At 47.8% G+C, this 25956-nt stretch overlaps 2 protein-coding genes across 2 annotated transcripts in view; one reads left to right on the forward strand and one right to left on the reverse strand.

Annotated features, from left to right (window-relative positions):
- hid1a (HID1 domain containing a) overlaps window positions 1-11200 on the reverse strand; it is a 55623-nt gene extending 44423 nt beyond the window's left edge. Inside the window, exons 1-2 of the mRNA XM_071393936.1 lie at window positions 11041-11200; window positions 9807-9956 (exon numbers count right to left, since the gene is read on the reverse strand). Of these exons, the coding sequence (XP_071250037.1) occupies window positions 9807-9956; window positions 11041-11106 (216 nt within the window). The 5' untranslated portion in view covers window positions 11107-11200. The remainder of the gene's footprint in view (window positions 1-9806; window positions 9957-11040) is intronic.
- A 312-nt stretch (window positions 11201-11512) lies between these two features.
- On the forward strand, window positions 11513-16139 carry LOC139571257 (protein VCF1). The gene is made up of 4 exons (XM_071393951.1): window positions 11513-12468; window positions 12568-12688; window positions 13002-13743; window positions 14312-16139. The coding sequence occupies exons 1-3, from the start codon at window positions 12452-12454 to the stop codon at window positions 13254-13256; spliced, it is 393 nt and encodes a 130-aa protein (XP_071250052.1). The 5' UTR covers window positions 11513-12451; the 3' UTR covers window positions 13257-13743; window positions 14312-16139.
- The last annotated feature ends 9817 nt before the right edge of the window (window positions 16140-25956 follow it).

The following is a 25956-nucleotide window of genomic DNA, read 5'->3' on the forward strand; positions in this document are numbered from 1 at the left end:
GTTACAGAACACAGCCATGACGTTACAGAACACAGACATGATGTTACAGAACACTACCATGATGTTGCAGAACACAGCCATGATGTTACAGAACACAGACATGATGTTACAGAACACAGGCATGATGTTACAGAACACAGGCATGATGTTACAGAACACTGCCGTGATGTTACAGAACACTACCATGATGTTACAGAACACAGACATGATGTTACAGAACACAGCCATGATGTTACAGAACACAGACATGATGTTACAGAACACTGCCATGATGTTACAGAACACTACCATGATGTTACAGAACACAGCCATGATGTTACAGAACACTGCCATGATGTTACAGAACACAGACATGATGTTACAGAACACTACCATGATGTTACAGAACACAGCCATGATGTTACAGAACACTACCATGATATGTTACAGAACACAGACATGATGTTACAGAACACTGCCATGATGTTACAGAACACAGCCATGATGTAACAGAACACAGCCATGATGTTACAGAACACTGCCATGATGTTACAGAACACATACATGATGTTACAGAACACAGCCATGATGTTACAGAACACAGACATGATGTTACAGAACACATACATGATGTTACAGAATACTACCATGATGTTACAGAACACTGCCATGATGTAACAGAACACATACAGTGGGGAGAACAAGTATTTGATACACTGACAATTTTGCAGGTTTTCCTACTTACAAAGCATGTAGAGGTCTGTAATTTTTATCATAGGTACACTTCAACTGTGAGAGAAGGAATCTAAAACAAAAATCCAGAAAATCACATTGTATGATTTTTTATTAATTAATTTGCATTTTATTGCATGACATAAGTATTTGATACATCAGAAAAGCAGAACTGAATATTTGGTACAGAAACCTTAGTTTGCAATTACAGAGATCATACGTTTCCTGTAGTTCTTGACCAGGTTTGCACACACTGCAGCAGGGATTTTGGCCCACTCCTCCATACAGACCTTCTCCAGATCCTTCAGGTTTCGGGGCTGTCGCTGGGCAATACGGACTTTCGGCTCCCTCCAAAGATTTTCTATTGGGTTCAGGTCTGGAGACTGGCTAGGCCACTCCAGGACCTTGAGATGCTTCTTACGGAGCCACTCCTTAGTTGCCCTGGCTGTGTGTTTCGGGTCGTTGTCATGCTGGAAGACCCAGCCACGACCCATCTTCAATGCTCTTACTGAGGGAAGGAGGTTGTTGGTCAAGATCTCGCGATACATGGCCCCATCCATCCTCCCTTCAATACGGTGCAGTCGTCCTGTCCCCTTTGCAGAAAAGCATCCCCAAAGAATGATGTTTCCACCTCCATGCTTCACGGTTGGGATGGTGTTCTTGGGGTTGTACTCATCCTTCTATTCCTCCAAACACGGCGAGTGGAGTTTAGAGCAAAAAGCTCTATTTTTGTCTCATCAGACCACATGACCTTCTCCCATTCCTCCTCTGGATCATCCAGATGGTCATTGGCAAACTTCAGACGGGCCTGGACATGTGCTGGCTTGAGCAGGGGGACCTTGCGTGCGCTGCAGGATTTTAATCCATGACGGCGTAGTGTGTTACTAATGGTTTTCTTTGAGACTGTGGTCCCAGCTCTCTTCAGGTCATTGACCAGGTCCTGCCGTGTAGTTCTGGGCTGATCCCTCACATTCCTCATGATCATTGATGCCCCACGAGGTGAGATCTTGCATGGAGCCCCAGACCGAGGGTGATTGACCGTCATCTTGAACTTCTTCCATTTTCTAATAATTGTGCCAACAGTTGTTGCCTTCTCACCAAGCTGCTTGGCTATTGTCCTGTAGCCCATCCCAGCCTTGTACAGGTCTACAATTTATACCTGATGTCCTTACACAGCTCTCTGGTCTTGGCCATTGTGGAGAGGTTGGAGTCTGTTTGATTGAGTGTGTGGACAGGTGTCTTTTATACAGGTAACGAGTTCAAACAGGTGCAGTTAATACAGGTAATGAGTGGAGAACAGGAGGGCTTCTTAAAGAAAAACTAACAGGTCTGTGAGAGCCGGAATTCTTACTGGTTGGTAGGTGATCAAATACTTATGTCATGCAATAAAATGCAAATTAATTACTTAAAAATCATACAATGTGATTTTCTGGATTTTTGTTTTAGATTCCGTCTCTCACAGTTGAAGTGTACCTATGATAAAAATGACAGACCTCTACATGCTTTGTAAGTAGGAAAACCTGCAAAATCGGCAGTGTATCAAATACTTGTTCTCCCCACTGTACATGATGTTACAGAACACAGCCATGATGTTACAGAACACTGCCATGATGTAACAGAACACATACATGATGTTACAGAACACTACCATGATGTTACAGAACACTGCCATGATGTAACAGAACACATACATGATGTAACAGAACACATACATGATGTTACAGAACACTACCATGATGTAACAGAACACATACATGATGTTACAGAACACTACCATGATGTTACAGAACACTACCATGATGTTACAGAACACTGCCATGATGTAACAGAACACTACCATGATGTTACAGAACACATACATGATGTAACAGAACACATACATGATGTTACAGAACACAGACATGATGTAACAGAACACATACATGATGTTACAGAACACTACCATGATGTTACAGAACACTACCATGATGTTACAGAACACTGCCATGATGTTACAGAACACTACCATGATGTTACAGAACACTACCATGATGTTACAGAACACTACCATGATGTTACAGAACACAGACATGATGTTACAGAACACAGACATGATGTTACAGAACACTGCCATGATGTTACAGAACACTACCATGATGTTACAGAACACTGCCATGATGTAACAGAACACATACATGATGTTACAGAACACTGCCATGATGTAACAGAACACATACATGATGTTACAGAACACTACCATGATGTTACAGAACACTGCCATGATGTAACAGAACACTACCATGATGTTACAGAACACTGCCATGATGTTACAGAACACTACCATGATGTAACAGAACACATACATGATGTTACAGAACACTACCATGATGTTACAGAACACTACCATGATGTAACAGAACACATACATGATGTAACAGAACACATACATGATGTAACAGAACTAACTGCCATGATGTTACAGAACACAGACATTATACAGCGGGTGGGTCTAATCCTGAATGCTGATTGGTTAAAACCGCATTCCAGCCGGTGTCTATTCCACAAGTTACCACCGGCTAAATCTATGACGTTAAAATGCCTATTTACTCTGTTCCATCTGACTGCGCAATCCACTGTCTCATCAGCCAAGCAATTTATCAACTTGATCTCCATTCTAAAAAGCATCTAGACATTATCTCACATTTCTTTATGACTAACATGTAGTTTTCAACAGGAGATTTGTAGAAACCTTGTTGTCTCTCCCACATCTGAAACCTTGTTTCAATATTCAAATCTCCAGCGGTCCCACTGTAATGAACGTGTTGGGAGTCGGGACGAGACAGACAGGCAACGTTTCTCAGCCAGTCAAAATCAGGAATCAGCATCATTTTTATAGATATATACAGAGAAATGTCAATTGAAAACAGGTCAAACGAAATGAAGTGCAGCTAGTTTTCTGTCTTTCCAGCTTCAGTTTGAAGTGATTGTGTTGTTGGCTCCTCTGAACAACAGTGTCCTGACCAGAGAGCACATTTTCTATGCCAGGCGAAACCGCACCACATTAACTTATTGTTGTGGCTGTATCCAAATAAATGTCACTAGAAAACCGCTTAAACAAATGCAAAACCAGCTACTTTGCTGTTATTCTGGCTGCAGTGTTTGACGCGACTATAAGTTAGCCGTAGTTGGCTAGCTAGCGAGCAAGAGATAAGAACGTTGCCAGTAAGGCAATGGAACATCGAGAACAAACTCATCTGTGGCATTGTGTTGTGTGACACAACTGCACATTTTAATATGGCCTTTTATTGTCCCCAGCACAATGATCATGCTGTTTAATCAGCTTCTTGATATGCCACACCTGTCAGGTGGATGGATTATCATGGCAAAGGAGAAATGCTCACTGACAGGATATAAACAAATTTGTGCTCAAAATTTGAGAGAAATAGGTTTTTTTCTGCGTATGGAAAATATTTCTGGGATCTTTTATTTCAGGTCATGAAACATGGGACCAACACTTTACATGTTGTGTTTCTATTGTTGTTTAGTGGAGTTTGTTAACATCATGTCTTTTAATTCACTCACAGTCTTTCAAGAAGATCTAAATGTTCCCATGAAACTGACTGAGATCAAGTGATCGGCATGCAGATACAATTTGGATGTGTCACCTGTAAAACGTGAAGACATCACGATTGACAGTGATTATGGCTTATTTTGAAAGAAAGCCCCCCCAGCACCAACAGTCTGTCCTGTTCCATTAGAGCCCCCCAGCACCAACAGTCTGTCCTGTTCCATTAGAGCCCCCCAGCACCAACAGTCTGTCCTGTTCCATTAGAGCCCCCCAGCCTCAACAGTCTGTCCTGTTCCATTAGAGCCCCCAGCACCAACAGTCTGTCCTGTTCCATTAGAGCCCCCCAGCACCAACAGTCTGTCCTGTTCCATTAGAGCCCCCCAGCCTCAACAGTCTGTCCTGTTCCATTAGAGCCCCCCAGCACCAACAGTCTGTCCTGTTCCATTAGAGCCCCCCAGCACCAACAGTCTGTCCTGTTCCATTAGAGCCCCCCAGCACCAACAGTCTGTCCTGTTCCATTAGAGCCCCCAGCACCAACAGTCTGTCCTGTTCCATTAGAGCCCCCAGCACCAACAGTCTGTCATGTTCCATTAGAGCCCCCAGCCTCAACAGTCTGTCCTGTTCCATTAGAGCCCCCAGCACCAACAGTCTGTCCTGTTCCATTAGAGCCCCCCAGCCTCAACAGTCTGTCATGTTCCATTAGAGCCCCCAGCACCAACAGTCTGTCATGTTCCATTAGAGCCCCCAGCACCAACAGTCTGTCCTGTTCCATTAGAGCCCCCCAGCCTCAACAGTCTGTCCTGTTCCATTAGAGCCCCCCAGCACCAACAGTCTGTCCTGTTCCATTAGAGCCCCCCAGCACCAACAGTCTGTCCTGTTCCATTAGAGCCCCCCCAGCACCAACAGTCTGTCCTGTTCCATTAGAGCCCCGAGCACCAACAGTCTGTCCTGTTCCATTAGAGCCCCCAGCACCAACAGTCTGTCCTGTTCCATTAGAGCCCCCCAGCACCAACAGTCTGTCCTGTTCCATTAGAGCCCCCCAGCCTCAACAGTCTGTCCTGTTCCATTAGAGCCCCCCAGCACCAACAGTCTGTCCTGTTCCATTAGAGCCCCCAGCACCAACAGTCTGTCCTGTTCCATTAGAGCCCCCAGCACCAACAGTCTGTCCTGTTCCATTAGAGCCCCCAGCACCAACAGTCTGTCCTGTTCCATTAGAGCCCCCAGCACCAACAGTCTGTCATGTTCCATTAGAGCCCCCAGCACCAACAGTCTGTCCTGTTCCATTAGAGCCCCCAGCACCAACAGTCTGTCCTGTTCCATTAGAGCCCCCCAGCACCAACAGTCTGTCCTGTTCCATTAGAGCCCCCAGCACCAACAGTCTGTCCTGTTCCATTAGAGCCCCCCAGCCTCAACAGTCTGTCCTGTTCCATTAGAGCCCCCCAGCACCAACAGTCTGTCCTGTTCCATTAGAGAACCCCCAGTCCCAACAGTCTGTCCTGTTCCATTAGAGAACCCCCAGTCCCAACAGTCTGTCCTGTTCCATTAGAGAGCCCCCCAGCACCAACAGTCTGTCCTGTTCCATTAGAGAGCCCCCCAGCACCAACAGTCTGTCCTGTTCCATTAGAGCCCCCCAGCCTCAACAGTCTGTACTGTTCCATTAGAGCCCCCCAGCACCAACAGTCTGTCCTGTTCCATTAGAGAACCCCCAGCCTCAACAGTCTGTCCTGTTCCATTAGAGCCCCCCAGTCCCAACAGTCTGTACTGTTCCATTAGAGCCCCCCAGCACCAACAGTCTGTCCTGTTCCATTAGAGAACCCCCAGCCTCAACAGTCTGTCCTGTTCCATTAGAGCCCCCCAGTCCCAACAGTCTGTACTGTTCCATTAGAGCCCCCAGCACCAACAGTCTGTCCTGTTCCATTAGAGAACCCCCAGCCTCAACAGTCTGTCCTGTTCCATTAGAGCCCCCCAGTCCCAACAGTCTGTACTGTTCCATTAGAGCCCCCCAGCACCAACAGTCTGTCCTGTTCCATTAGAGCCCCCCAGCACCAACAGTCTGTCCTGTTCCATTAGAGCCCCCCAGTCCCAACAGTCTGTACTGTTCCATTAGAGCCCCCCAGTCCCAACAGTCTGTACTGTTCCATTAGAGCCCCCCAGTCCCAACAGTCTGTCCTGTTCCATTAGAGCCCCCCAGTCCCAACAGTCTGTACTGTTCCATTAGAGCCCCCCAACACCAACAGTCTGTCCTGTTCCATTAGAGCCCCCCAGCCTCAACAGTCTGTACTGTTCCATTAGAGCCCCCCAGTCTCAACAGTCTGTACTGTTCCATTAGAGCCCCCCAGCACCAACAGTCTGTCCTGTTCCATTAGAGAACCCCCAGTCCCAACAGTCTGTCCTGTTCCATTAGAGAGCCCCCCAGCACCAACAGTCTGTCCTGTTCCATTAGAGAGCCCCCCAGTCCCAACAGTCTGTCCTGTTCCATTAGAGCCCCCCAGTCCCAACAGTCTGTCCTGTTCCATTAGAGCCCCCCAGCACCAACAGTCTGTCCTGTTCCATTAGAGCCCTCCAGTCCCAACAGTCTGTCCTGTTCCATTAGAGCCCCCCAGCACCAACAGTCTGTCCTGTTCCATTAGAGAGCCCCCCAGCACCAACAGTCTGTCCTGTTCCATTAGAGCCCCCCAGTCCCAACAGTCTGTCCTGTTCCATTAGAGCCCCCCAGTCCCAACAGTCTGTCCTGTTCCATTAGAGCCCCCCAGCACCAACATTCTGTCCTGTTCCATTAGAGCCCCCCAGTCCCAACAGTCTGTCCTGTTCCATTAGAGACCCCCAGCACCAACAGTCTGTCCTGTTCCATTAGAGCCCCCAGTCCCAACAGTCTGTCCTGTTCCATTAGAGCCCCCCAGCACCAACAGTCTGTCCTGTTCCATTAGAGCCCCCCAGTCCCAACAGTCTGTCCTGTTCCATTAGAGAACCCCCAGTCCCAACAGTCTGTCCTGTTCCATTAGAGCCCCCCAGCACCAACAGTCTGTCCTGTTCCATTAGAGCCCCCCAGCACCAACAGTCTGTCCTGTTCCATTAGAGCCCCCCAGTCCCAACAGTCTGTCCTGTTCCATTAGAGCCCCCCCCCAGTCCCAACAGTCTGTCCTGTTCCATTAGAGCCCCCCAGTCCCAACAGTCTGTCCTGTTCCATTAGAGCCCCCCCCCCAGTCCCAACAGTCTGTCCTGTTCCATTAGAGCCCCCCAGTCCCAACAGTCTGTCCTGTTCCATTAGAGCCCCCCAGTCCCAACAGTCTGTCCTGTTCCATTAGAGCCCCCCAGCACCAACAGACTGTCCTGTTCCATTAGAGCCCCGAGCACCAACAGTCTGTCCTGTTCCATTAGAGCCCCCCAGCACCAACAGTCTGTCCTGTTCCATTAGAGCCCCCCAGCACCAACAGTCTGTCCTGTTCCATTAGAGAACCCCCCAGCACCAACAGTCTGTCCTGTTCCATTAGAGCCCCCCAGTCCCAACAGTCTGTCCTGTTCCATTAGAGCCCCCCCAGTCCCAACAGTCTGTCCTGTTCCATTAGAGCCCCCCAGTCCCAACAGTCTGTCCTGTTCCATTAGAGCCCCCCAGCACCAACAGTCTGTCCTGTTCCATTAGAGCCCCCCAGTCCCAACAGTCTGTCCTGTTCCATTAGAGCCCCCCAGCACCAACAGTCTGTCCTGTTCCATTAGAGCCCCCCAGTCCCAACAGTCTGTCCTGTTCCATTAGAGCCCCCAGCACCAACAGTCTGTCCTGTTCCATTAGAGCCCCCCAGCACCAACAGTCTGTCCTGTTCCATTAGAGCCCCCCAGCACCAACAGTCTGTCCTGTTCTATTAGAGCCCCCCAGTCCCAACAGCCTGTCCTGTTCCATTAGAGCCCCCCAGCACCAACAGTCTGTCCTGTTCCATTAGAGCCCCCCAGTCCCAACAGTCTGTCCTGTTCCATTAGAGCCCCCCAGCACCAACAGTCTGTCCTGTTCCATTAGAGCCCCCCAGTCCCAACAGTCTGTCCTGTTCCATTAGAGCCCCCCAGCACCAACAGTCTGTCCTGTTCCATTAGAGCCCCCCAGCCCGAACAGTCTGTCCTGTTCCATTAGAGCCCCCCAGCACCAACAGTCTGTCCTGTTCCATTAGAGCCCCCCAGCACCAACAGTCTGTCCTGTTCCATTAGAGCCCCCCAGCACCAACAGTCTGTCCTGTTCCATTAGAGCCCCCAGTCCCAACAGTCTGTCCTGTTCCATTAGAGCCCCCAGTCTCAACAGTCTGTCCTGTTCCATTAGAGCCCCCCAGTCCCAACAGTCTGTCCTGTTCCATTAGAGCCCCCCAGTCCAAACAGTCTGTCCTGTTCCATTAGAGCCCCCAGTCCCAACAGTCTGTCCTGTTCCATTAGAGCCCCCCCAGCACCAACAGTCTGTCCTGTTCCATTAGAGCCCCCCAGTACCAACAGCCTGTCCTGTTCCATTAGAGCCCCCCAGCACCAACAGCCTGTCCTGTTCCATTAGAGCCCCCCAGTCCAAACAGTCTGTCCTGTTCCATTAGAGCCCCCAGTCCAAACAGTCTGTCCTGTTCCATTAGAGCCCCCAGTCCAAACAGTCTGTCCTGTTCTATTAGAGCCCCCCAGTCCAAACAGTCTGTCCTGTTCCATTAGAGCCCCCAGTCCCAACAGTCTGTCCTGTTCCATTAGAGCCCCCCAGTACCAACAGTCTGACCTCTTCCATTAGAGAACCCCCCCAGCACCAACAGTCTGTCCTGTTCCATTAGAGCCCCCCAGCCTCAACAGTCTGTCCTGTTCCATTAGAGAACCCCCAGCCTCAACAGTCTGTCCTGTTCCATTAGAGCCCCCCAGCACCAACAGTCTGTCCTGTTCCATTAGAGCCCCCCAGCACCAACAGTCTGTCCTGTTCCATTAGAGCCCCCCAGCACCAACAGTCTGTCCTGTTCCATTAGAGCCCCCCAGCACCAACAGTCTGTCCTGTTCCATTAGAGCCCCCAGCACCAACAGTCTGTCCTGTTCCATTAGAGCCCCCCAGCACCAACAGTCTGTCCTGTTCCATTAGAGAACCCCCAGCCTCAACAGTAGGTCTGTTTTGTTTCTGATAGGCAGTTTATAAAGGAAGCAGCGAGTCGGAGACGGGAAGGGAGGACGCCTTGCTTCTTTCCTGCATCCAAGAGCAGCGGGCACTGACTCACTGACAGACGCCTCTGCCAGTCAGCCAGCTACTCAATAAAAGCTGCAAAGTTTCATAACAATATCTCTGTGGAATGCACTTGATGTTAGTACAGCTTGCATCCAGTACCTAAAATAAATGTGTTTAGTCGTATCTGAATATGTTTTGTAGGTTTCTCAGACAGATTAAGCCTAGTCCAGTTCTAAAAAACATTCTCAATGGAGAATCTCTATTGAAAGAGCTTTTTAGTCCATGAGTATAGGCTTAATCTGTGTCTGAGAAACCTTTCTGGTTCATCTGCTGCAGCCCAGTGCAGTTCCACTTCCATAACATCCTCATCATCATTCATCCTTCTACCTTATAGCAGAGGGTTGCCAGATTGGAGGGGGACTCCTCCCGAACAGCTCGGATCTCTGCGGCTGGCACCAGGGCAAAAACATCCTGCACAGTGGTGGCAGTGTCAGCCCAGAACTGGTCCCAGAAGGCATCGTCTGTGGCCTCCACTGGCTGTGGAAAATGCATGTATCTGCTTTTAGACTACATTTCCCACCACCCATTGGGCTCGTCTAGGCTTGCTCCAATCTGACTAATGATAACCTATTACATTGGGTGTAAAAACAGCATGTATAACAGTGTCATAGAAAGCAAGAGGGTAATGTAATGTAATGAATATCAAAATCACACAACAAATGCATAAACTATCAACAAATAGATCAATAAGGATACTATGACATAAAGAGGGCTAGAATAATAGAAATAAATATATCATGAGAATAATGTCACCTCATTCTAATGACTAGGTTTCATGTCAACACAAGTTAGCAGATGGGGCAACATAACAACCTATCTCTTCCTAATTGCTGTTAGTCTATACAACAACAGGAAATATGAGCTGCTCTAATCTCTGCACATAACAGTACACCTGCCACATCTGTGGGCGGTGGGAGAAAGGACGCCTACGTCATTTGACCATCGAATAAGATATGTGTTATCGGTGATCTATAAGAATCCAAATATAAAATGTAACATCTTAAACAACAAGTACTCTACTTGGCTAAAAACTGTGCTGCCTGTTTCTCATGTCACCGATGATAAGGCCTGCAGAAGGGAGTTATGATCATGCAGACAGTGAATAGACACTGTCTATTAAACAGCGAAAAGGGGGTGTTTGGGTATGCTATAGGTTTATGAGCACACTTTTCATTTAATGCAGAAACCTAATGCAAAATAGAAACACCCCAAAATAACAATAGGACAGAATAAGGCATATGAGGGATTTAAAACAGTAGCGTGTCACTGCTATCATCGCGGGGGATTTGATTATAACCTAACAAAACGCATGATCAAATACGCCAAGAATTTCATGACGTGCGAGAGAATATTTGTTTTAAACAAATATCTCAATATAGACCTATGCATTGAACATCGACGGTCTATATGCAGCCTGTATCTTTTGTTTTCCTATAGAGCCCTTATCCTTCCTAGTGATATACAACCAGCTATTGCGCTCTTTCTGTGGTCGCTATTTATACTCAAATATTTTCCTATTTCTCAGCGTTGGCCTATAATAAATATTTCAAAGGTACCCAACCTGTGTTTTGGTTGTCAGCTGTATCACTGCTTTCCTGAAGTTCAGTTTAGAATCGGTGTTACCCATTTTGATATTCCTTTATATACTACAGCGTTGTTGATGCCGTGAATCCCTACTAATCTTGTTCACCTCTTTCCTCCGCTTGAGTCACTCGCGGAGGCGTTTTTACGTCACTAGCTGGCCAGCCTTTTACACTGGGCTCTTAACTTCCGGGTTCTTCAAGAGGACAATAATCACTATGCCTATCATAAGGTAAAATGTAATACATATTATACAGGGAACCCTTGTACCTGGTATAATATCATAATATTTTAGGGTTATCTCTTTAAAAATATATTAATGGAATGCAATTTACAATACAACAATGAGGGGTTTTATTCTATACAATCTCTTTGATTGAAATCACTGTTACAATATTGATATAATTGGTTACAATATGCATAATTGTAACAATAAGATATTGTAGCATTGTATCAATCATTGTATCAGTGGCTGTACTGCTTGTAGACCGTACCGGACTGTAAACAGCGACACCATGTGGTATCTCTTGCCAACGTTCTGTCTTTACTGCGCAGGCGCGGTGTCATGTAAACAGCAGAGGTTAGTGAGGTAGCTAGCCAGCTACATAGATGTTGGGGCGTGGATACCGGCGATATTGTTGAAATATAGCTTTCAATCAATGTATTTGTCTTTCTTTACCACACATCGCATTGTCTAGCAGGAGAATCTGACCTGGGAGACACTTATCTACACCGAGGATACCTCCTTTTGTTGTTTTGATCAGTGATTCGAGAAGGCTAACGTGACTGTAGCTAGCAAGTTAACGTTAGACAGCATAGTTTGGGTCCTTGCAACGTTGAGCTTCAAAGCTCGAATGTAAGGGCGGGTTTCTTTCTCTCACATTGTTTACATGTTAGCTAACTTTAGATAACTATCAACCTAACGTGACCGGCTTGCTAGCCTAGTTAGTCTGTCAACTGTCGTTTTGCTAGCCATGACTTGAGTTCGAAAACAGCAGGTACACCATTATGATATTATTGATGTGGTGCTTTGACTGTTTGCTAGTGTCTAGTTAAACAGCTTAGCTAGTAATAAAGTAGTTCAAATGTCATGTTTGGATGAGGTCGCCAAACGTCTGTCTGTCCCTTTATGTTAATTAGCTAACGTTATATATTCGACACGCTGGTTTCATGGCACTTAAAATACCAACATAATGTATTTTAGCAGGCGTGTAACACTCGCTAGATCGCTAATTAATTAGCTTGCTGAGCCGTAAACGTAATCAAACTGTGAGTAGCCTAGGCCGAAAACAGGGACGGTGAAAAACAACTCGTCACTGCAGCCTAACGTTATATTGACCACGACACGTAACCAGCTGCAAGGCCTGTCATTAGGACAATACAATCAATACATGTTAACTGAAAACAGGTGAGTTCGTTGCATTATTTATCTGCATGCTACTTGCACCGTCTGGCATGTATATTGTATCTTAGATTCTAATGTGTTTGTCTTTCAACCCCTTATAAGGAAACGCCAGCGGAGTGGTGGGGAAGAGGAGAATGGCCAGCTGGTGCCTAAGGCCAAAAGGTCGAGCAGAGGAGCTAACCCCCTCTCTCCTGAGCTGGGCCGGGATGCCTGGGACTCGGAGGTACATACGAGCACCAATGACAAGAGACATTACATTGTCAATATTGTGTGAATCCCCCCCAACAGTACATTGTCAGCTAGGGGTAACAGCAGCCTAGTGTCAGCCTACTCTTAGGCATAAGTTCCCTTCCTGTACTTTCACTAACAGTGCCATTGGGCCTACCGCTGTTACACTTGACGTGTTGCTAACATGGTTAACCTACTGTGTGTGTCATTGTCAACAGGTCGATAGATACTGAATGAGGAAACCATAGTCAGTCAGTAGTGTTTTTGCTAATGCTTGAATGCCACTGTCTCCTCATCTCCTCATCCAGTTGTCCAACAGTGAGAGCAGAGGGATCAGCAGTCCAGACCATGCGGTGGGGAGCAGCAGCAGTAGCCAGTGTGCTGTGGACAGCCTCAGTGGGGCCCAACCCTACGCCCCTGGCCCATGTAGTCCCCTCAGCTCGGCTCGCTCCTCAGAGCTAGCTGACCCCACTAACCTGGTCTCGTACCACCAAATCAACCGCATCCTACGAGAGGCCCACTTTGAGAGTCTGCAGTGCCGAGGCCACCCCAGAGATGCATGATGATTCCAGCCATGCCGCTGGGGCAGGAGAGGACCGACCACAACCTGGGCATGCCCGGAGCATTACATGGTGGATCACTCACTCAGCTCTACTACCCCTCTACATCTCCTGTTTCCATAACATCACAGCAGCTTTATGCTGTCTGCATATCGTTGGATGGAGACTAGCTAGTCCAGGCCCGCTGTATTATTGAAACTTGGCAATCCATTTAGAATGTAAAAAGAAACCTGTTTATATTGTTGGCAATAATAACTGTTTGATCCAATTGGGAATATCCTGAGACTCTTTTTGTTGTTCCGGACCAGTCTGGGTTACATGCTGCATAGTACCAGTCTGGGTTACATGCTGCATAGGACCAGTCTGGGTTACATGCTGCATAGTACCAGTCTGGGTTACATGCAGCATAGGACCAGTCTGGGTTACATGCTGCATAGTACCAGTCTGGGTTACATGCTGCATAGTACCAGTCTGGGTTACATGCTGCATAGTACCAGTCTGGGTTACATGCTGCATAGTACCAGTCTGGGTTACATGCAGCATAGGACCAGTCTGGGTTACATGCTGCATAGTACCAGTCTGGGTTACATGCTGCATAGTACCAGTCTGGGTTACATGCTGCATAGTACCAGTCTGGGTTACATGCAGCATAGGACCAGTCTGGGTTACATGCAGCATAGTACCAGTCTGGGTTACATGCTGCATAGTACCAGTCTGGGTTACATGCAGCATAGTACCAGTCTGGGTTACATGCAGCATAGTACCAGTCTGGGTTACATGCTGCATAGTACCAGTCTGGGTTACATGCTGCATAGTACCAGTCTGGGTTACATGCAGCATAGGACCAGTCTGGGTTACATGCTGCATAGTACCAGTCTGGGTTACATGCAGCATAGTACCAGTCTGGGTTACATGCTGCATAGTACCAGTCTGGGTTACATGCTGCATAGTACCAGTCTGGGTTACATGCTGCATAGTACCAGTCTGGGTTACATGCAGCATAGGACCAGTCTGGGTTACATGCTGCATAGTACCAGTCTGGGTTACATGCAGCATAGTACCAGTCTGGGTTACATGCTGCATAGGACCAGTCTGGGTTACATGCTGCATAGTACCAGTCTGGGTTACATGCTGCATAGGACCAGTCTGGGTTACATGCTGCATAGGACCAGTCTGGGTTACATGCTGCATAGGACCAGTCTGGGTTACATGCAGCATAGGACCAGTCTGGGTTACATGCTGCATAGTACCAGTCTGGGTTACATGCTGCATAGTACCAGTCTGGGTTACATGCTGCATAGGACCAGTCTGGGTTACATGCAGCATAGGACCAGTCTGGGTTACATGCAGCATAGTACCAGTCTGGGTTACATGCTGCATAGTACCAGTCTGGGTTACATGCAGCATAGTACCAGTCTGGGTTACATGCAGCATAGGACCAGTCTGGGTTACATGCAGCATAGGACCAGTCTGGGTTACATGCAGCATAGGACCAGTCTGGGTTACATGCAGCATAGGACCAGTCTGGGTTACATGCAGCATGAGTGATTATTATTTTTATTTTTTTACCATATATCCATGTTTTTAGTTGTCCGACGTGGGTTTATGGATGTTTGAGAGTGAAATTGGAGGGGCTGCAGGAACTTCATGTCTGTACAGAGTTACTGGGGTTTATGGTCTGTGTAGGGTTTCCTGGGGTTTAGGGTCTGTGTAGGGTTTACTAGGGTTTAGGGTCTGTGTAGGGTTTACTGGGGTTTATTGTCTGTGTAGGGTTTACTGGGGTTTGGGTAGTTATATACTGAATGAAATCTGCACTATGTAGGCTACGGTATGCAGGTGAACTGTACGTGAATCAATAACAGTGAGGATGTGTTTGCTTCTGCACTTTACAGGGAGCAACAATCACGTACTGTAACTATCCAGGGTTTTGTTTATTAGGTACCAAATGGAAGAAAATGGACTGAAAAGGGGGAATGCCTGGACTTGTCCATAAAAATCGCTTGTTTAAATTTTATTTCACAACATTTTACTACAGTGTGCCCTACTGAACAGGACCAAGGGTCATAGTGCAACTTAATCAGGAAAATGTTCACCTACCCCAGTAATGAAGGGACCTTGGATCTGACTGAGCATATATAAAAATGCACTGTAACCTCTGTTTTGTGACCTGTTTTTGGGGGAGCTTTGCACACAGCTTTACTACCCAAACACCTCTTATCAAGAAGACCTTCCCTCAGCCCGGACTTGTTAGAAGTGTGGTTGAAGCCACTGAAACTGGCCTAGCTGCAAAACAAACCCACTTGATTCCAGCTGTACGATCCAGTCTGAATCCAGCTGGATGGTTGCGGTATGATAGTCTGATCCCATGATCCAGTCTGAATCCTGCTGTATGATCCAGTCAGGATCCAGCTGGATGGTTGCGGTATGATCCAGTCTGAATCCAGCTGGATGGTTGCGGTATGATCCAGTCTGAATCCTGCTGTATGATCCAGTCTGAATCCAGCTGGATGGTTGTGGTATGATCCAGTCTGAATCCAGCTGGATGGTTGTGGTATGATCCAGTCTGAATCCAGCTGGATGGTTGTGGTATGATCCAGTCTCTGTGAACATCCAGGTATTTAAAGCACCGACCATAAGGCTGTGTGTTTTCGCAGGCCCCTTTCCCCCAAAGTTGGATTCGCTGTCCTCTTCGTGGGGGAGGAGCACAACTGTCCCTCTTTCAGTCAAGACTGGGTTTAGTGTTCTATCAGAAAATATGGTTTATTTTTATCATTATTTTTTGTATTAAGAATTTCTACATGACATCTTACCTGCCATTGAAGTTTTGGATTTGATTTAGTTTTTTAAATTCACCTACATTTGAAAATAAAGATGTTTTGAAACAGGTTTGTGTTGTATCTTTGTACCTTAGCCTGAATTTTCAATAGAGACGTGTCCCCTTGACATTTAAATATTTTTATTTAACCTTTATTAAAATATTGTATAAAACAATGAGATACTTTAATGAGATATGACCTGTGTTAGGCACTGCAGCCCAGCGTTAATGAGATATGACCTGTGTTAGGCACTGCAGCCCAGCGTTAATGAGATATGACCTGTGTTATGCTCTGCAGCCCAGCGTTACTGAGATATGACCTGTGTTAGGCACTGCAGCCCAGCGTTAATGAGATATGACCTGTGTTAGGCACTGCAGCCCAGCGTTAATGAGATATGACCTGTGTTAGGCTCTGCAGCCCAGCGTTAATGAGATATGACCTGTGTTAGGCACTGCAGCCCAGCGTTAATGAGATATGACCTGTGTTAGGCACTGCAGCCCAGCGTTAATGAGATATGACCTGTGTTAGGCTCTGCAGCCCAGCGTTAATGAGATATGACCTGTGTTAGGCTCTGCAGCCCAGCGTTAATGAGATATGACCTGTGTTAGGCTCTGCAGCCCAGCGTTAATGAGATATGACCTGTGTTAGGCTCTGCAGCCCAGCGTTAATGAGATATGACCTGTGTTAGGCACTGCAGCGCAGCGTTAATGAGATATGACCTGTGTTAGGCACTGCAGCCCAGCGTTAATGAGATATGACCTGTGTTAGGCTCTGCAGCCCAGCGTTAATGAGATATGACCTGTGTTAGGCACTGCAGCCCAGCGTTAATGAGATATGACCTGTGTTAGGCACTGCAGCCCAGCGTTACTGAGATATGACCTGTGTTAGGCACTGCAGCCCAGCGTTAATGAGATATGACCTGTGTTAGGCTCTGCAGCCCAGCGATAATGAGATATGACCTGTGTTAGGCTCTGCAGCCCAGCGTTAATGAGATATGACCTGTGTTAGGCTCTGCAGCCCAGCGTTAATGAGATATGACCTGTGTTAGGCTCTGCAGCCCAGCGTTAATGAGATATGACCTGTGTTAGGCTCTGCAGCCCAGCGTTAATGAGATATGACCTGTGTTAGGCTCTGCAGCCCAGCGTTAATGAGATATGACCTGTGTTAGGCTCTGCAGCCCAGCGTTAATGAGATATGACCTGTGTTAGGCTCTGCAGCCCAGCGTTAATGAGATATGACCTGTGTTAGGCTCTGCAGCCCAGCGTTAATGAGATATGACCTGTGTTAGGCCCTGCAGCCCAGTGTTAATGAGATATGACCTGTGTTAGGCTCTGCAGCCCAGCGTTAATGAGATATGACCTGTGTTAGGCTCTGCAGCCCAGCGTTAATGAGATATGACCTGTGTTAGGGTCTGCAGCCCAGTGTTAATGAGATATGACCTGTGTTAGGCTCTGCAGCCCAGCGTTAATGAGATATAACCTGTGTTAGGCACTGCAGCCCAGCGTTAATGAGATATGACCTGTGTTAGGGTCTGCAGCCCAGTGTTAATGAGATATGACCTGTGTTAGGCTCTGCAGCCCAGCGTTAATGAGATATGACCTGTGTTAGGCACTGCAGCCCAGCGTTAATGAGATATGACCTGTGTTAGGCACTGCAGCCCAGCGTTAATGAGATATGACCTGTGTTAGGCTCTGCAGCCCAGCGTTAATGAGATATGACCTGTGTTAGGCTCTGCAGCCCAGCGTTAATGAGATATGACCTGTGTTAGGCACTGCAGCCCAGCATTAATGAGATGTGACCTGTTAGAGGAATGGTGGTGAAAGATCCCTTTAATGAGATGTGACCTGTTAGAGGAATGGTGGTGAAAGATCCCTTTAATGAGATGTGACCTGTTAGAGGAATGGTGGTGAAAGATCCCTTTAATGAGATGTGACCTGTTAGAGGAATGGTGGTGAAAGATCCCTTTAATGAGATGTGACCTGTTAGAGGAATGGTGGTGAAAGATCCCTTTAATGAGATGTGACCTGTTAGAGGGATGGTGGTGAAAGATCCCTTTAATGAGATGTGACCTGTTAGAGGAATGGTGGTGAAAGATCCCTTTAATGAGATGTGACCTGTTAGAGGAATGGTGGTGAAAGATCCATTTAATGAGATGTGACCTGTGTTGGAGGAGGAGCACTGAAAGATCCCTTTAATTAGTCCCATCGTTGTCTTGTCTCAGACCCATTTTAACAGATTACATACATTAATGCATCTCACGTAACCAGGGCTACCTCCTACTGGAAGTCCTCATTACCAGTGAGCGTGCCTAAAATGTCCTATGCTTCCCATGTCCTCATAAGGAAATGATGGATGTGTCAATGATAACCCATGATTAGTTATCTGTTGGGAGGACAGTTGGTGCCCTAGGATGTGTTCATTAGGGCATGCAACGTAAATCATTTTGCAACACAATTTAACAGAAAAGTCCAGGTAGTCCCTGCTTAGGCCTCCTAGGCCATGCCTCTAACTCCTTATCATGGCAAATGCTGCTAGAAAACAGACATAGGACTAAAAACGAGAGAGGAAGTGTATCGGCCCTCTTTTTCAACACAAGATGGCCTTGAGGAGAATTTTGTCCTGAGCGGGAAAGCTAATTTATCCTATTGTCCTGGACAAACAGAAACAATATATTTAAATATTTTTTGACATCGTTTTTTCCAGAACAGTTCCAGCAGCTATGGTAGATGGATAACTAGGCCAGCTCAGTTTAGCCCGGCTTGGGATGCTTTGTTTCGGTATGGCCCTATAGTGTGAAATTGAATCAGGTGTTCCATTTCTAAAACAAGCAACACATTCCATTTAAGCTTGGGCTTATCTATTTGGGTGCTAATTAATCTGGTCATGTGGCAAAATGCATCCTGAATAAAACATCTAGTAAGTCTTTAATTGAATTGAAGACCTTATTTAGAAAGCAATGCCATTTATTTGGACAATGAAAACGATAAGGAGTGTCCTGGCTGATTGCCAGTGTGGTAAATGACAAACTGATACAGGAAGCTAAGGAATAGACAGGCCAATGAGAAGGAGTGTGTGAGTGTGTGTGCGGTTAACCTTGACTCTTTCTTTAGCAAGGCAGGCTAGACCAGACAGTGTTTATTTCCTGGCCGTCTCTGAGGAATGTCTAGTCAAAGACAAACCTTACACCCTTGATCCCTGTTCACACATTGATTATTAAACAGCACTAATGTTCATCACCACTAGATGGTGACAGACTCTGAGAATTAAATCAAGTACCTTGGAACGGAAAGACTTCCTGTATGAATGATTTCAACTCTGTGAGTGTCAGAGAATTCTTGGTTTGTGATGCACTTTAATAAGAATGCACTGAATGGACTACATATATTTGCCTAGAATCCCTGTTCACACACACATACACACGCTAGTGGAGGATGCTGAGGGGAGGACAGGCTCGTAATAATGTCTGGAACGGAGTGAACGGAATGACATCAAACATGGAAACCATGTGTTTCAGTTATTTGATACCATTCCAGCTACTCCTCTCCAGCCATTATTATGAGCCTGTCCTCCCTAATTAAGGCGCCAACAACCTCCTGTGACACACACACAGCACATAAAGGTGGGTGTCTGTGATGAATGGCTTATATTATTCGTGCAGAGGGGAAAGAGGTAGTTCAAATGAACTGTCCTTGTTCTGGGTTCGATGTATATGCACACATTCGTACATTGTTTACTATGGCCAGCAGAATCTGGGTTAGGGCCAATTCCTTGTTATCATTTTGGCCTCTGCAAAAACGTCTCTAACTCCAAATCAGTCAAAGGAATTGAACTCCAAACAGTTCATTGGAATGTTTTTACCATGGTTTTGTTGGTGAAATGTCATTATTTCTCTTTGTAGTCTGAAGGATTTGGCCTCCATTAGCAAGACTTCTAGACATGTTGAGAGATTCACGGTCTGGCTCCCATATCGTCTGTCCACGTAGAGCTGCGACTGACTGTGGTGGTGGGAGACAGAGAGTTTATCTAGTCGCCCTCCCTCCCTCTCTATGCAAGACCGGGGTGAAATGTGTTTGGGCAGCTGTATCTGTTGGCTGGCATGAGATGGTCATTGGGCTGGCATATACAGCCCTGGGTCTCCCATCTACCATACTGGCCAACACAAACATCTGCTCTACCCTCCCAAGACACACACACACACACACACACACACACACACACACACACACACACACACACACACACACACACACACACACACACACACACACACACACACACACACACACACACACACACACACACACACACACACACACACACACACACACCAAAAAGGCAAAGTCTTCCCACTCCCCTGCACCGCTGCCCATCCCCAAAATATATGACCCACTAGCCAGTGGTGTTAGCAGTGACCAGTGGCTTATGGCAGGGCATTGGAACCGAACCAAAATGGGGATGCAGAGGAATATGATGGCAGGTAGAAGAGAAGAGAGTAAAGTGATATAGAATAAGTCAGGTTTAAGGCCTCCCTCCCTCCCTCCCTCCCTCCCTCCCTCCCTCCCTCCCTCCCTCCCTCCCTCCCTCCCTCCCTCCCTCCCTCCCTCCCTCCCTCCCTCCCTCCCTCCCTCCCTCCCTCCCTCCTTTCCTCAACAAACAGCTCTACCATGAAGACCAGCACCATGTTGAGTGATGGGACTATCTCAGGGTGCAGTCAGGAAGTCCACGTGCTGGACCAGCCAGGTTTTAGGTTTATACAAGTTTTTTTTCTCACAGGCTCTGGGCTTAACATGCTGCCTAAGTGGCAGACAAAGACAGTCACCACCACCACCACCCCCCCCCCCCATCATTGCAGAGTAAAGTAAGCAAATGCTCCCCCACATGTTCTATAGTGTACTGTCTGTGTCTTCAGGGGTAATGCTCCCTCCAGCGAATCTTGAGTGCTGAGTTACCAGCAGCCCGAGCCTCAGTGTGCTTGTGTCAGTGTCTGTGACTTTATGGTCTCTCCCCAATCAATTTCACCAAAATGCAACAGAGACAATCTACAGTAGACTGTTTTCCAAGCGGAGCAAAGCCCACAGTCCAGGCTCTCTGCTAATCAATCCCAATAAAAGTTCACCCCAAAGGGGGAAGAAAAGCATAGTGGCCCTTTTTGTTTCACAGTGCTCTGGTTGAATGGTCGACCAGACAGCTTATCTCATCCTCTGTGTATGTTCAGGCATTCTTGGTGTCATATAGTTTGATGTTAAATGTTTTGTGATTTTCAGGACCAAGACCCCCACTCCAGAGAGCCGGTCCTTATTCTAGGCAAGCAGAACTGTAGTGGTTTATACAGAAGAACTGTAGTGGTTTATACAGGATGTGTGTATAATGGATGTTTATGAGTGGCTGGCTAGTACATGAACTCACAGCACCAGTATATAGGTTGCTGTTTAAAAGGGGCCTATTAGGCGAATGGGAACAGTGCTGCTCTTAGTGACTGCACTCAGGCCTATTAGTCAGTCCGCCCGACGACGGCAGCCAGACTGCAGCTCCAACCACCTCCCATCGTATCTCTAGCCACACTGATGATCTGCCACACTGATGACCTGCCACACTGATGACCTGCCACACTGATGACCTGCCACACTGATGACCTGCCACACTGATGACCTGCCACACTGATGATCTGCCACACTGGTATGTTTCATCAGGAGAGGAGTCCTATGGTTGGCTCCTCTCACAACAAGACCCCATAATGCCTGGCTCCTCTCACAACAAGACCCAATAATGCCTGGCTCCTCTCACAACAAGACCCCATAATGCCTGGCTCCTCTCACAACAAGACCCAATAATGCCTGGCTCCTCTCACAACAAGACCCCATAATGCCTGGCTCCTCTCACAACAAGACCCCATAATGCCTGGCTCCTCTCACAACAAGACCCTGTAATGCCTGGCTCCTCTCACAACAAGACCCTGTAATGCCTGGCTCCTCTCACAACAAGACCCTGTAATGCCTGGCTCCTCTCACAACAAGACCCCATAATGCCTGGCTCCTCTCACAACAAGACCCAATAGTGCCTGCCACCGAGGTGCAATGTCTGGCCTACAACAAGACCCTGTAATGCCTGGCTCCTCTCACAACAAGTTTTACCTAACTGAACCCACGGCCGACCCCATAATGCCTGGCTCCTCTCACAACAAGACCCTGTAATGCCTGGCTCCTCTCGACAACAAGACCCTGTAATGCCTGGCTCCTCTCACAACAGATGTGATGTCTGGCTCTGCCAGTATATGCTCTGGCTCCTCTGACAACAAGACCCCATAATGCCTGGCTCCTCTGACAACAAGACCCCATAATGCCTGGCTCCTCTCACAACAAGACTCCGTAATGCCTGGCTCCTCTCACAACAAGACCCCATAATGCCTGGCTCCTCTGACAACAAGACTCCGTAATGCCTGGCTCCTCTCACAACAAGACCCTGTAATGCCTGGCTCCTCTCACAACAAGACCCTGTAATGCCTGGCTCCTCTGACAACAAGACTCCGTAATGCCTGGCTCCTCTCACAACAAGACCCCATAATGCCTGGCTCCTCTGACAACAAGACTGACAACAAGACCCCATAATGCCTGGCTCCTCTGACAACAAGACCCCATAATGCCTGGCTCCTCTCACAACAAGACCCTGTAATGCCTGGCTCCTCTGAAAACAAGACCCCATAATGCCTGGCTCCTCTGACAACAAGACCCCATAATGCCTGGCTCCTCTGACAACAAGACCCCATAATGCCTGGCTCCTCTGCACAACAAGACCCCATAATCCAGCCTTGACGGCAGGCTCCATACGGTGTGACACAACAAGACCCCATAATGCCTGGCTCCTCTGACAACAAGACCCTGTAATGCCTGGCTCCTCTGACAACAAGACCCCATAATGCCTGGCTCCTCTGACAACAAGACCCCATAATGCCTGGCTCCTCTCACAACAAGACCCCATAATGCCTGGCTCCTCTGACAACAAGACTCTGTAATGCCTGGCTCCTCTGACAACAAGACCCCATAATGCCTGGCTCCTCTCACAACAAGACCCAATAATGCCTGGCTCCTCTCACAACAAGACCCCATAATGCCTGGCTCCTCTCACGATGGACGATAGACCCAGCATGATGTGCGGTCTAGCTCAGCACGAGGTGACAATTTGGACTCATAGCTGTCATGTGAAGAGACTAGTCTCCAGCATCACTGTAAATAGCCTGACTCAGTAAGGTCTGCCGGTCTAGTCTCCAGCATGTTTTGACCGTAATTGAATCCAGCACGGTGCACGGCCTAGACCCCATCAATAGCGTGACGGTCTCGACTCCAGCCATAATGTAACGGTCTAGACTCCAGCACCGTGTGCCAGGCCCAAACTGCATGCCCGAATGTGACGAGTCTAAGGGCTCTAGCCTGCTGTGACTGCCTGGACTCTGTCCAGCATGTGACGGTCTAGACTCCAGCACGGTGTGACGGTCTAGACTCCAGCAAGGTGTGACGGTCTAGACTCCAGCACCGTGTGACGGTCTAGACTCCAGCATGGTGTGACGGTCTAGACTCCAGCATGGTGTGACGGTCTAGACTCCAGCATGGTGTGACGGTCTAGACTCCAGCACCATGTGACGGTCTAGACTCCAGCACGGTGTGACGATCTAGACTCCAGCACAGGGTGACGGTCTAGACTCCAGCACAGGGTGACGGTCTAGACTCCAGCATGGTGTGACGGTCTAGACTCCAGCATGGTGTGACGGTCTAGACTCCAGCATGGTGTGACGGTCTAGACTCCAGCATGGTGTGACGGTCTAGACTCCAGCATGGTGTGACGGTCTAGACTCCAGCACAGGGTGACGGTCTAGACTCCAGCATGGTGTGACGGTCTAGACTCCAGCACAGGGTGACGGTCTAGACTCCAGCACCATGTGACGGTCTAGACTCCAGCACGGTGTGACGGTCTAGACTCCAGCACGGTGTGACGGTCTAGACTCCAGCACGGTGTGACGGTCTAGACTCCAGCACCATGTGACGGTCTAGACTCCAGCACCATGTGACGGTCTAGACTCCAGCACCATGTGACGGTCTAGACTCCAGCACGGTGTGACGGTCTAGACTCCAGCACGGTGTCGGTCTAGACTCCAGCACGGTGTGACGGTCTAGACTCCAGCACGGTGTGACGGTCTAGACTCCAGCACGGTGTGACGGTCTAGACTCCAGCACGGTGTGACGGTCTAGACTCCAGCATGGTGTGACGGTCTAGACTCCAGCATGGTGTGATGGTCTAGACTCTGTCCAGCACGGTGTGACGGTCTAGACTCCAGCACGGTGTGACGGTCTAGACTCCAGCATGGTGTGACGGTCTAGACTCCAGCACCATGTGACGGTCTAGACTCCAGCACAGTGTGACGGTCTAGACTCCAGCATGGTGTGACGGTCTAGACTCCAGCACCGTGTGACGGTCTAGACTCCAGCATGGTGTGACGGTCTAGACTCAGCAGTACGGTGTGACGGTCTAGACTCCAGCATGGTGTGACGGTCTAGACTCCAGCACCGTGTGACGGTCTAGACTCCAGCACCGTGTGACGGTCTAGACTCCAGCATGGTGTGACGGTCTAGACTCCAGCACCGTGTGACGGCCTAGACTCCAGCACGGTGTGACGGTCTAGACTCCAGCACGGTGTGACGGTCTAGACTCCAGCACCGTGTGACGGTCTAGACTCCAGCACCGTGTGACGGTCTAGACTCCAGCACGGTGTGACGGTCTAGACTCCAGCACGGTGTGACGGTCTAGACTCCAGCACGGTGTGACGGTCTAGACTCCAGCACGGTGTGACGGTCTAGACTCCAGCACGGTGTGACGGTCTAGACTCCAGCATGGTGTGACGGTCTAGACTCCAGCACGGTGTGACGGTCTAGACTCCAGCATGGTGTGACGGTCTAGACTCCAGCACGGTGTGACGGTCTAGACTCCAGCACCGTGTGACGGTCTAGACTCCAGCACGGTGTGACGGTCTAGACTCCAGCATGGTGTGACGGTCTAGACTCCAGCACCGTGTGACGGTCTAGACTCCAGCACGGTGTGGGAGACCATAATAAGAACCATATCTTAACAACAACAAATCCTGCAGAAAGCTAACACAGCACACTGTAGATATTAAACACATTTATCATGTCTGTCAGTAGTCACTTAAGTGATCTGTTCAATGTCTCTCTCTCTCTCTCTCTCTCTCTCTCTCTCTCTCTCTCTCTCTCTCTCTCTCTCTCTCTCTCTCTCTCTCTCTCTCTCTCTCTCTCTCTCTCTCTCTCTCTCTCTCTCTCTCTCTCTCTCATTCCATGATGTAAAGGTCCTTTGTTTTCTGACACTTAAACAAAAGCCGAGGCCAAGCTTAGAAGACTGAATTCCCGCTGATTTTCCCAAAAGGGAGGCTAATCTTCAGGTCTGACCTCCTCCAAGATCAACAGAAGATAGAAGCCTTCAGGGCTCAGCAGAGCTCTGGGGTTATTTATTGGCTCGTTTTACAGTGCAACGACAACAGCCGTTGAAGAAGCCTATAGAAGAGCGGAAAGAGAGGAATGCCGTAAAAGCATTTAACGCCAATGACAATTGCACAGTCGAGGCTGAACATGAACACCAGAAGTGCTCCTATAATGTGGATAAAACATAGAGAAAACATTCCTATAATGTGGAGAAAACATGGAAAAAACATTCCTATAATGTGGAGAAAACATGGAGAAAACATTCCTATAATGTGTAGAAAACATGGAGAAAACATTCCTATAATGTGGAGAAAACATTCCTATAATGTGGAGAAAACATGGAGAAAAATGTCCTATAATGTGGAGAAAACATTCCTATAATGTGTAGAAAACATGGAGAAAACA

Source organism: Salvelinus alpinus, chromosome 1 (assembly GCF_045679555.1).
Source record: "Salvelinus alpinus chromosome 1, SLU_Salpinus.1, whole genome shotgun sequence".
In the NCBI taxonomy this organism is placed as follows: domain Eukaryota; kingdom Metazoa; phylum Chordata; class Actinopteri; order Salmoniformes; family Salmonidae; genus Salvelinus; species Salvelinus alpinus.

Excerpts from the sequence above, each read along its gene's own strand:
- LOC139571257 (XM_071393951.1), top strand. Across the intron at positions 12,689-13,001 it reads GGGATGCCTGGGACTCGGAG|TTGTCCAACAGTGAGAGCAG; the intron begins GTACATACGAGC and ends CTCCTCATCCAG.